Genomic DNA, 12,087 nt, shown 5'->3' on the forward strand with positions numbered 1-12,087 from the left:
GGAAGGAATGAATCTCAGGTGCCTCAGGGACCGGTGGTCTGAGCATAGCTGGGACCTCTCTTTCAGCTGACATATAGACTATCCTGGGGTAATCGTTTTGCTTTTGATTAAAATACTCAGTCTCTGTATGCCAAAGTGGAAGGATGTTTTTGGTCTACTCCTGAGACGATGGCTAAAGAGGAAAAAACAGATCAAAACCACAAAGAAATCTCAGTACCTAAACCATAACATTCTTTATTTCTCTCTTGAAATAAGCCAAAAACGAGAAACTGGCCAGCTGGGGACCCCGTGGATCAGTGTCTCTGGTTCACAAGCGAGCAAAGGAGAGCGAACTGGCTCTGAGAAATGGAGGGAGATGATCAGACCCTCCAAAGAGGGCTTCTCATGTCAGGATATTACTGACTAGGATGGAAGCAAAGCTCAGGAAAAATTTGGACTCCCCCAAGCGCACCGTTCCTTCTATCTCCTCCTCAATTACTTCATCGGGTAAGATGTCCCTCTCAATATTAGTAGGTCCTCCTTCATTGCAAGTCCTAGAACCACAACAACGAACAAAATAGAAATTATTGGTTCTTATTACTCTTGGGGCTTCAGGAGGCACTTGGGATGGATATAAAAATGTGCAATTGTACGTACAGTCCTTGTAAACGAGTAGTTCACGAAAGTTCAAACCTAAAAAAGAAGTAGAGAGGAAAATCATTGATTTCACGTTTTCTGCTTGCAAATATCAAAGCACATTCACTGTAACTTGCTCTGTGTCCACATTCTACATCCCCAAGTGTTACTATATTGCCAGAATTCTTGATGGAGAAAGAATATCCAGGTCCACTAGACGGTCTGGTTACTCCAAGAACAACTACTCCTGGGGATGGTTTTCTATCTGCACTACCACCTCATCTCCGTCTCTGGCCATCCCGACATAGCATTATGGCACCTCGTCATGTAGCTCTACAAATGAAATGTCCTACTTATTATTTGTCATGAGAACTCGAGGACTCGAGAAAGAAAATGGAGACTAGGAAACCTGTATCACTCATGTCCCAAAGATCACACAGACCCTCAAGCAGAGTGCCCCTATCCGTGCGGCCTTCAGCTGATTTTCTGCAGTTGACATGGCCCCTTTAGTTGGCATGGATCCTGCTTGGACCCCTCAGCCTGGTGATCTCAGCTCCTGGCCCAACATATAAACGCTGATGCACCCTTAATGCCAACCTGCTCCCCAGCACAGACTTCGTGCACCGTCCCAAGTGAGTCCAACAGCTACTGGGATTACCTTCAATGGTGGGTTCACCCGATGGCCTAGGCCAACCAATGCTACCTGACCAAGGCTCCATCTGTGACCTCCTTCAGGAATGCCTGGGTTAAAGTCCTCAGGCCTCATTCACGAGCTCTGTTCCCCTTGTAGCCTCACGGTGTTTACACACACACTGTATCCTGGAACTTACCACAATCCATTTATCCATTCATGGCTCTGCGGCTGCCTCCTCAATAACATGAGAAGGAACTAGTGACTAAACTCCAGCCACTTGGTTTTCCTTATTTTCCATGTAAAGAGTTTACTGAAGTCCAACATGCTACAGAAAAGTGCTTAATCTTAAGTTGACAGCTGAACAGATTTTCACGAAGTGCACACAACCATGTAACCGGCATCCAGCTCAAGAAAGTGAACTGGATGAAATCCCCTGAATTCCTCGTTCTGTTCCTCTAGGCAGCCATATAAGCAGCCAAGGCCAAAGTTACGAAGTGTCTGGATTTCTAAGCCTATAGATTGGCTTTGCCTGTTTTTGAGTTTTATGAAAATGAAATCCTGCACTGTTTGCTTGTGTCTGGCTTCTTTTCTCTACGTCGTGTTTGTGGAATTCATCCCCGCTGTTGTGCACTGTTGTAGCCTGTTGACTCTCATGGCTGTAGGCTGTCCCATTGATGACAATGCTGCAGTTCATTGTTGATGGACATCAGGCATTTCTGGTTTTTGTCTACCCCAAGTAGTGCCGCAGTGAATATTCTCGACCTTGTCTTGAGGTGAGCCTGTGTGAGTTTTTATTAGGTGTGTACCTAGGAGTGGTAATGCTGAGTCTTTAAGATGCACACATACGGCTTTAGCAGATACTGTGGAAGAGTTTTCCAGAGTGGTTGTACCTATTTATACTCCAAAGTGTCGTGTACACTTCACAATCTTGCCCAAACATAGTGGGGTGGTTTTTGAATGCTTAGTCACTCCTCTTGGCGTTACTATATTGTGGTTTTCAGTTGCATTTCACCAAGAACAATGATGATAAACAACTTTTCTGATATCTGTTATCCTTTGTGATATCATTTTCTGGTAAACAGCCTTCAAGCTTTTTGCTCAAATTTCCATTGGATCATCTGAGTTTTCAACTATTGATTAGTAGGAAGAAGTTCACTCTATATTCTGAATATGAGTCTTTTAGAAGATGTGTTTTGAAGGCTTTCTCTGCATCAGTGGCTTGCATTTTTACTGTCTTATCTTCTCGGGAGCAGAATTTGTTAATTTTTATGTAATCCCATTTATCAACTTTTTTCTTACATGACTAGCAGTATTTTGCCTAGTTTTGAAAAATTCTTAATTATCCAAAGGACATAAAGATACTCTTCTACATTTTCCTTTACAAAAATTTATGTTCTTTTAGGGGCGAGCCCAGTGGCATAGCGGTTAAGTTCATGCGCTCCACTTCTGGCAGTCTGGGGTTCGCAGGTTTGGATCCCGGACTTGGACTGATGCACCCCTTGTCAAGCCATGCTGTGGCGGCGTCCCATGTAAAGTAGATGAAGATGGGCACGGATGTTAGCCCAGGGCCATTCTTCCTCAGCAAAAAGAGGAGGATTGGCAATGGATCTTAGCTCAGGGCTAATCTCCCTCACAAAAGAAAATATAAAATAAAAAAAAATTTTATTCTTTTACTATTTACATTGAGATCTACAAACCTCCTGAAACTGCTCTTTTGTAGAGCATAAATATTGTGTATAACATCTCATCTGTCCACCACTAGTTGATGTAAACCAGCATCTTTCTCCCCATTCGCTGCAGGGTCAGTTTTGTCAGGAAGCACGTAACTGGAGAGATGTGGATTTTCTGCACCCTCTTTTCTCCTCTATTGGTGCGTTTTTCAGTTCTGACACCAACACCACATGGTCTTAATTAATGAAATGATATAAATACTCTTGGCAGTCAAGAGTGCAAGTCCTCCAACTTTTTTCTTCTTTCACAAGATCGCCTTTGCTGTTCCTGGCCCTTTCTATTTCCATAAACATTTGAACATTTGGAATCAACATGTCACACACACACACACACACACACACACACACCCCAACCTGCTGAGACTCTGATTGGAACTTTATGGAGTTGGTAGATTAATTTCAGGAGAACAGCCGTCTTGACTCTATTGGGTCTAACAATTCATAATCCTGGTGTCTCCTTCTATTGGTTTAAGTCTTCAACTTCAATAGTGTTTTTGCAGTTTCTGGGTGGGAATCTTGCACAAATCAAATTGGATTTCTTCCTAGGTATTGATATTGTGGTGCTTTAAAAATTGGGTTTTTTTTTTGTAAACTTCATTTTGAATCTTTTTATTGTTCATGTATAAAAAGACAGTTGATTTTTAAAATCGATATTTGAATCCTGATCTTGTACCCAGGGTGCTTACTAAAATCACTTGTTATTTCCAAAGTTTGCAGTCTTTGGTGAATAGTGGCCATTTAATTTCTGTCTTTCCAATCCCCATGTGTATTATTTCCTCCTCTAGCCCAACTGAACCAACCAAGAACTCTGGTTCCATGGGGCACAGAGGTGGTGAGGGCAGGCCTCCTACTCCAGTTTCTCCTCAAGGGAAAATCTCTCCCACATTCTCATTGAATTTTTTTTGTGTGTGAGGAAGATCAGCCCTGAGCTAACATCCATGCCAATCCTCCTCTTTTTGCTGAGGAAGACCGGCTCTGAGCTAACATCTATTGCCAATCCTCCTCCTTTTATTCCCCAAAGCCCCAGTAGATAGTTGTATGTCATAGTTGCACATCCTTCTAGTTGCTGTATGTGGGAGGCAGCCTCAGCATGGCTGGAGAAGCGGTGCATCGGTGCGCACCCAGGATCCAAACCCGGGCCGCCAGTAGCAGAGCGTGAGCACTTAACTACTAAGCCATGGGGCCGGCCATCTCATCGAATTCTTATAATTTATTTGAGATAAAATTTCCTCTCTGCTTCCATTTCTTTACAATTTCCTTTTTAATTGGGAAAGAGTGTTGGATTTTATCAAAAAGTTTTCAGAGCCAACCCCGATGGCCTAGTGGTTAAGGTTTGGCGTGATCTGCTTCATCAGGCTGGGTTCAGTCCCCAGCGAGGAACTACACCACTCGTCTGTCAGTAGTCATGCTGTGGCGGCTGCTCACATAGAAGAACTAGAGGGACCTACAACTAGAATATACAACATGAGGCTTTGGGAGGGGGGAGAAAAGAGAGGTAGATTGGCAACAGATGTTAGCTCAGGGCCAATCTTTAGAAAAAAAAAGAAGTTCGAAGCATCTGTGGTCAAGATTATATGATGTTTTCCATTTTCTTGTTAATATGGTGTATTGAACTAGTGAGTTTCAAATTGTAAACCACATTGCAATTCTGTGATTAAATCCATGAGGTAGTGGTTATGGTGTGTGTGTGTGTGTGTGTGTGTAAATATGAACTTTTTATTTTAAAGTAGTTTCTGGTTTTTAGAAGAGACGCAAAGATAATATGAAGAGTTCCTACATACGGCACACCCAGTCCCGTCTTGTCTCTCCTTCCTTACACACCATGGTTCGTTTGTCCCAAATGATGAATGAATACTGATAAAATCTTATTAGCTCAGCTCCACACTTTGTTCAGATGTCATTCATTTTTCCTTCACCTTCTTTTCCTGTTCCAGGATCCCACCCAGGATACTGCACTGCACTGGATGCTATATGGCTTATATAAACCATGATTTTCTTGTTAAGATTTGGTTAGAATTTTTGCATCTCTAGTCATAAGACAGGATCGTCTGTGATTCTCACTCTTCCAATGTCTCTGCTGGGTTTTTCTGTTAGGGTTAAGACGCCATGATGAACATGCTGGGGAGCACCTCCTCCTTGTTTATTACCTGGAAGAGCTTGTGTAGGATTGGGGTGATTTCTCCCATAAAACTAGTGAGACATTCACCAGGGAAGCAATCTCTGGTTGGGTAGGTTTTTCAGAAAGGACTCAGGACACTTCAGCTTTACAATCTCATCGTGAGTCTGATACAGTTAAGTTGTGTTTTTCAAGTTTTTGTTCATTTCATCAGGAATCTTAAGTTTATCTCAGAGAGGCTGTTCATAATAGCCTCTTATTTTCTTTATAAGGTCTGTAAGGTCTGATGGATGCCTCTCTTTTCATTTCTGATATTAGAAATGTGAATTTTAGTTTTCTGTCTTTGACTTCCCTTACTCTGTTTTACCAATACTATGAATCCTTCCAAAGAACCAACTACTGGCTTTGCAGATTTTATATGTTGTTCTTTTTACTTTTCTCCATTTCAAGGGTTTCTGCTATCCTCCTTACTTTTCCTTCCCGATTTCTTTGGGTGGGTTCTCTACGTGTTTTTTATCTTCTTGAACGGAAGCTCAGCTCTTTCTCATCCTTTTTTCTCTTCCACTAGGTGCAGGAATCTCATAGATTTTGCTCTAAGCACTCCTTTTGCAGCTTTCCACTCATTTTTGACATGTCACATCTTCATAATCACTCAAACGTAATATTTCCTAAGTCGTGTTGTGGCTCCTCTTTGTGTCACTGGTTATTTGGAAATGCTCTGCACCATTGCTAAGCACTTGGGGATTTCCTAGCTCACTTTTGAGTAATGATTTCTGGCTTCATTGCACTGTAATAGAGAAATAATTCCAATCATTGGATAGTTGTTGATGCTTGCGCTATGTCACGGCATGAACTCAATATTGTAAATGTCATATGCAACCCTGTAAAAAGCATGTATTTAATCATTTCTGGCTCCATTTTATATATGGTGATTATTCTCTGTTTATGATGGTGTTGTTCACATCTAGTACAGCAGAGGTTGGCACACAAGAGCCCATGAGATGAATCCAGTTCACGAACTACCCCTATAAAAAAAGCTTTGCTAGAACATAGTAATGATCATATGTTTACTTATCCTCTGTGGCTGTTTCCACCCCCACAGAGGCCATGTTGGGTAGTTGTGACAGGAACTAGAAGACCTACAGAACTGAAAGCATTGACTATTGGGCCCTTTACAGAAAAAGTTCCTCGACCCCTGGTCTATAGCTGTAATAAGTCTCGCCTCCTTGCTCTGGCATCTAGAAGCTATGGAGACAGAAGTGTTAATGACAACTACATACTTGTGGATTTGCCTGCAGTTCCTACGTTCTATCAAAGTTTTTTCTTTATGTATGTTCATCCTGTGTTATTGGGCATGTATAGATTTAGACAAGGATAACTTCTTGGTAGATTTATCCCTTCATCTCCATAAAATGCGGCTCTTCACATAAGTAATGCTCTTGTCTTAATGTTTACTTTGCCTCAGTGTGTGTATAAGAGCTTCCTTTGGGTAGTATTTATTTATTTATTTATTTTATATATTTATTTTGTGAGGAACATCAGCCCTGAGCTAACATCTGCCAATCCTCCTCTTTTTGCTGAGGAAGACTGGCCCTGGGCTAATATCCATGCCCATCTTTTTCTACTTTATATGGGATGCCACCACGGCATGGCTTGACAAGCAGTGTGTCGCTGCGTGCCTGGGATCCCAACTAGTGAACCACCAGCGGCCGCAGCGGAGCACGCACATTTAACCGCTTGTGCCACCGGGCCGGCCCCCTGGGCAGTATTTAAATTGTATACCATTTTCTATATTTCATATTCAAACATTTTATGTTCTTATTTTAAAGCATGTTTCTAGTAAACAGAATACATTATTTTTTGTTCACTCTGAAGGTCTTGGGTTCCTAATTGTAACCACTTTATAGTAATGTAATTACTATGTTCATTTTTAAATTTCTTTTCCATTAAATATTTTACTTTGAGATAAGTGTATATTCAATGCAGTTGCAGGAAATACAGAAAGATCCTGTGTGTCCTTTACTCAGTTACTTCCGATGGTAACATCTTGCACAACTGTAGTACAATATCACAACTAGCTAGGGTACTGGCATTCACAACAGTGAGGATAAAGAAGAGTTTATCACCACAATTATCCCTTCTACGGACACAGTAGCCTCTTTTCCACACAAATCCCCAGACCATGACCCCTACAAAACTAATTTGGTGTCCGTTTCTATAGGTCCGTCATTTCTAGAATGTTATATAAATGGAACTCTATGTTATGTACCCTTTGGAGATTGCCTTTTTCCCTCAGCCTAATTCCCTGGCTGTGCATTCAAGCTGGTGCACATATCAACACTTTGCTCTTTTTCACTGCTGATTGATATCCTCTGGTGCGGAGGTACCACGGTTTGTTTACTCCTTGCACATTGAGGGACATCTGGGATGTTTCCAGGCTTGGGGTTTTACAAAGAAAGCTGCTGTCTACATCGATGCGCACATTTTTGCGTGGACATAAGTGTTCATTTCTCTGGGGGAAACACCCAGAAGTGCAATTTGGGGAAGGTACGCTACTTGTATGTTTAGCTTTTAAAGAAACTACCACTCTGTTCTCCACATTGGCTGCACCATTTTTCACTGTCACTGTCAAAGTATGAACAATCTGGTTTCTTTACATCCTGGCCAGCATTTGGTGTGGTCACTATTTACTATTTTGGCCACTCTGATTAGTGATATCTAATTGTGTTTTTAATTTGCATTTTCCCTAATGGCTAAAACTGTTGAAATCTATTCATGTGCTTAATTGGCCTGGGTGAACCCACTGCGGTGGAATGTCTCTTCCTGTCTTTGCCCATTTTCTAATAGATTGGCTGCGTTTTTACTGTGGATTTTCAAAGTTCTGTGACAGGACGTGAGTCCTTTGTGGGGCACGTGGTCTGCACGTGCTTTCTCCCAGGCTGTAGCTCGTCTTTTCATCCTCCGACAGGGTCTTTCACACAGAAAAATGTTTAGAACTGGTCGAGGTCCAATGTTACTAATTTACTTTTTATTGGTCGTGCTTTGGCATCAAGTGTAAGAACTCTTTGGCTAGCTTTAGATGCTAAAGATTTTCCCCCATGCATTTTCTTTTTTAAATGTTTTAGAGCTTTACCTTTTACATTTAAGCCCATGATCCATTTGAGCTGATTTTCATATAAGGTTTGAGGTTTAGGTCAAGGTTCATTTTTCCCTGTGGATGTCAAGGAGACTATTCCCTCTTATTGATTGTTTTTGCATCTTTGTGAAAAATCATGGGCGTATTTGTGTGGGGCTGTTTCTGGGCTGTCTATTCTGTCACATAGACTATGCGTCTCTCCACCTGCCAATACCTCATTGATTCTGAGTGCGGGTGGAAGCTCAGTCTCTGACATTCAAAATTTTTCCATTGAGGGTTTATGCTTACCATCCTGTATAGGCCCAGAAATGAGCAAATATCGCAAAGGGGAAATTACCTAACCAAGCCAGCAGTCTCAGGTCTCTGCCGAATGCTCTTATAAACTCTTTGTCCCAGAATCCATCAGGATCATTCTGGAAAACTGCACCTCTGAGCCTCTACGGGGATAAGTTATTGAATCCAGGTGTTCTGGCTTCCATGACTGTGTGAGGAGCTGAGAAATGGAAGTGTATGGGGTCGGGGGCTGACGATCAGAGCGAGAGTCCAGCAGCAGGTCCACTTGCAGCTGAGGCAGGGTGGAAGAGTAGAACATTGCAGAAAAGCATCAAAAGCCGTGCTCCTCTGTCCTCCCACCGCAGCCCACGCGAGGAAGTCTCGCGGAGATGTTGCAGTGCTCCCTCAGAGCACCTGTGCCAATGCAGGCAGCAGCCCTGCACGCGCTGGGGTCTCAGGAACTGCTCTTGGTCGAAAGGTCCAGCAATGGGGATGAGGGCATGGAGGTGAAGCAGGACGAGAGTGAGGACAGGCTGGGGTCCCCTGGTGTCCACCACTGGTGCAAAACCACCAGGACCTTCCAGAGAAAAAGTCTCTGCTTCCCCTCCGCCTTGGGAATCTCACACAAGTTCTCTCTTGGCCAAGTATACCCCAGAGCCATCCAGGGATGTGATTCCTGGAAACACAGTTCCCAGACCCTTCAGGAGCAGTAATCCCAATGTGGCGACACACCACTCGTCCACTCGCCCAGACGTGCTGTAGGGCAGCCCTGACAGGGAGCTTTCCTGTTGGAATGCAAGTGCCTCATGTCAGCTTTGATTGTGGGGGCGCCTACTTCAAAGGGCCATTGACTTCAAAGGCGGCTATCTCCAGTAAACAGGTGGCTGCCAAGGGACGCCATAAGAGCCAGCCCCCGCCACCCCCCTACCTGCCCCCCAGGCTGCTTTGTTCAGAGATCTTGGTTGGTTTCTATAACTGACTTTTGGGGCCTCTTGCTTTTTCTCTTCCTGTGCTTTAAATTCCACTCTTATGTTTTAAATTCATGAATAAAGAGTGAGCCCGTGAAACCCTAGGCCCCCACCCTCGACCCCAATAAAAGCAGAACCCCAGGCCCACGCTTGCTCACTCTCTCCCTGTGACCTCACTGTGTGGCCCCAGGCGTGCTGTGTAATTTCCAGGTCCTGTGGGTAATAAACCTTTTGTTTTTCAAAGTTTCCTTATGGGTGTCACTAAAGGGCATCTTGCAATCATAGTAAGAACCACCAGGGCGGGTCCAGCCACAACACTGGATATTGATGGGTGGAGCAGGCACCAAACAGGAGCCCACTGCAGGAGCAACGCACAGATTCTCAGCTCCTGCCTGTGTCCGGAGCCGGCAGACACCCGTAGGGTGATAGCAGCTGGTCTGATGAAGAGGGGGGTTCAGAGGACTGTTCTGCAGGGTGCTTTGAACACAAAACGGAGTCTGAAGATGCAACGAGAGTCACAGTCCCTGCGGAGAACAGGGGCTGGTGGAGGGGCCCTGTGTAGGGCCCCAGACAAGGCCTCCACCTCCCTGCCGGGGCCCTACACCGGCTGCAGCCTCCCAGGTTAATCAAACGGTCACCGGCCTCTGGCCCTACGTGTTCTTGAGGTTAGGGCCCTGGGGAGAGGGACCCCCGTCTCAGAGCATGAGAGCATCCTGGAAGGTCAGCTCTGCCCTGACCCCACACTTGGCCTTGGCATCTGTGTGGGGTAGGCACTGCCCCGAGGAGTCCACGGTGTGTCCACTTCTTGGGCCTGCTTAGCTGGAAGCCCACCCCACATGGCCAGAATTAAAGGTGCACTGAGGAGTCGCCCAGGCGGCACTGTGGCGTCTACACACGTGACCAGGGACCGACAAGGCCTGGAGGTGCAGCGATCCTCCTAGCCCCTGGAGACCTCGCAGGAGACATGCACACTGACGGCCCCACCTCGACGACTGCATGGCTCTCCCTGATGGTGCACACTGCCCGTTCCTGGGGCGGAGCCGAGTGCCTGGGAACATGCTCTCAGGATGGGGAAAAGAGCAGGGCAAGGGCCATGGGGCTGGTGCAGAAGAAAAACAGATTGACCCAGCCCCCTGAAACTCCTCAGGTGGGGTGACTAATTGACCAGGTGTAAGAAAAAGAAACAGGTACTTACGAATCGAGACGATCAGACAGCGTCTGACGTCATAGGGACATGTTTTAATGGCTGTACATCTGAAGTTGTTTATGGTTCAACAGTAATGGCATGTCAAATTATAGGTCCCTGAGAGGAAAGAAAGCAGCATCAGCGTCCTGCTTGGACACGCATTTCCCTCCCTGTTACCAGTCAGCCCACTGCAGCCTCCTCCAGCAGCTGGCCCCTTCCTTCCGCCTCGAAGGACTTGCGGAGGCCTGCACAGCTCAGCCTCGGTGGGCTCTGAGTCTGCCAGGACCAGCTCCCTGGGCAGAAGCCGGGTACACCCAGAACCTTTACCTGTCCCCAGAGACAGGCTGTAGGGAACACCACCAGATGGCCAGGTGTGGGAACCCCACGCTCTGCAGATGGGGTCCACGTGTCCAAGGAAGGCCTGACAGTCATGAGAGGCAGCGCCCTCCCAGATTCCCTGGACTTGGCCACTTCTGCCTGTCCCCGACGGGGAAGGGCCGCAGCTAGAGCCTCCCCATCAGGTCTCCGGGTCCACTGCTCTTTGGGGGAAGCCCTCCTCCCTCCTGACCCTCTCACGGACCTAACCTTGCTCACACACTCTCCAGATCCACTCCCTGCCCGCCAACTGCACTGACAAAGGAAGCCTCAGCTGGGCCAGAGAATAAAACTTCCACTCAAACGCTTCCAATGACCTCCGATAACTCTGTGAATTCTCGTCCCCTCCGTGACGGTCAGAGAGCCCGATACTCACAGCGCGCCCTCCCCTGGGGGGGAGGTCCTATGGTTCTATTCACATCCACCAGTGGCAACCCCACGGCGAGGAGCAAGGCATAGACGAACATCATTTCCTGCAGGAGCTGACTCTGTAGGTGAGGAGACCCGGAGTGCACATCATCAAGGGTGTGGCTCCGTGTGCCGGGCTTCTGGCTGCCAGCGTCCACCAGCAGTGACTCTCTGGCTGCTCTCCCCACCTGCACGCCCCTCCCCCTCTGGGCTGGGAGCCCCTCTGGGCAGGGACTGGGGGCAGCAGGCCCTTCCCACACTCAAAGCCTTGGCCATGCTCACGCCCTCCTCTTAGTCAGCCATCGTCCCTGCTCTCCATCAGGCGGAGCTCAGCCGAGTCAGCGAGGTCCTGGGGCTGCCTCCACGAGGAGCACACCCGAGGCCCAGGGGGCCAAGGGCTTCTCCTTATCTACTCCTGGACTCTCGCCCTCTAGAGCAACTGGGAAAAGCGTTTCCACACTGTCCATTGAGGTATTTCCTGCTCGTACAAGCACCTCCACAATCGGGGGAGGAGAGGTGACTAGAATAGGAGAACTAATGCAGAAGATGCCAGAAGCCTGACTTGCAAGCGGTCCCCAGTGTGCCTGGAGAGTGCTGCCCCCCGGAGTCCTGTCTTCCTCAGCCAGGCATCATGTAGCCCTGACCT

At 46.4% G+C, this 12,087-nt stretch overlaps 1 protein-coding gene across 1 annotated transcript; it reads right to left on the minus strand.

Moving 5' to 3' along the window:
- Positions 1–214: 214 nt before the first annotated feature.
- On the minus strand, positions 215–11,509 carry LOC131419390 (glycosyl-phosphatidylinositol-anchored molecule-like protein). Its single transcript, XM_058564467.1, is given in 3 exon segments — positions 215–672; positions 10,668–10,775; positions 11,410–11,509. Coding segments are annotated over 3 exon segments (492 nt in total). The 5' UTR covers positions 11,504–11,509; the 3' UTR covers positions 215–382.
- Between the last annotated feature and the right edge of the window lie 578 nt (positions 11,510–12,087).

The sequence above is a fragment of the Diceros bicornis genome, chromosome 21 (genome assembly GCF_020826845.1).
Source record: "Diceros bicornis minor isolate mBicDic1 chromosome 21, mDicBic1.mat.cur, whole genome shotgun sequence".
Classification (NCBI taxonomy): domain Eukaryota; kingdom Metazoa; phylum Chordata; class Mammalia; order Perissodactyla; family Rhinocerotidae; genus Diceros; species Diceros bicornis.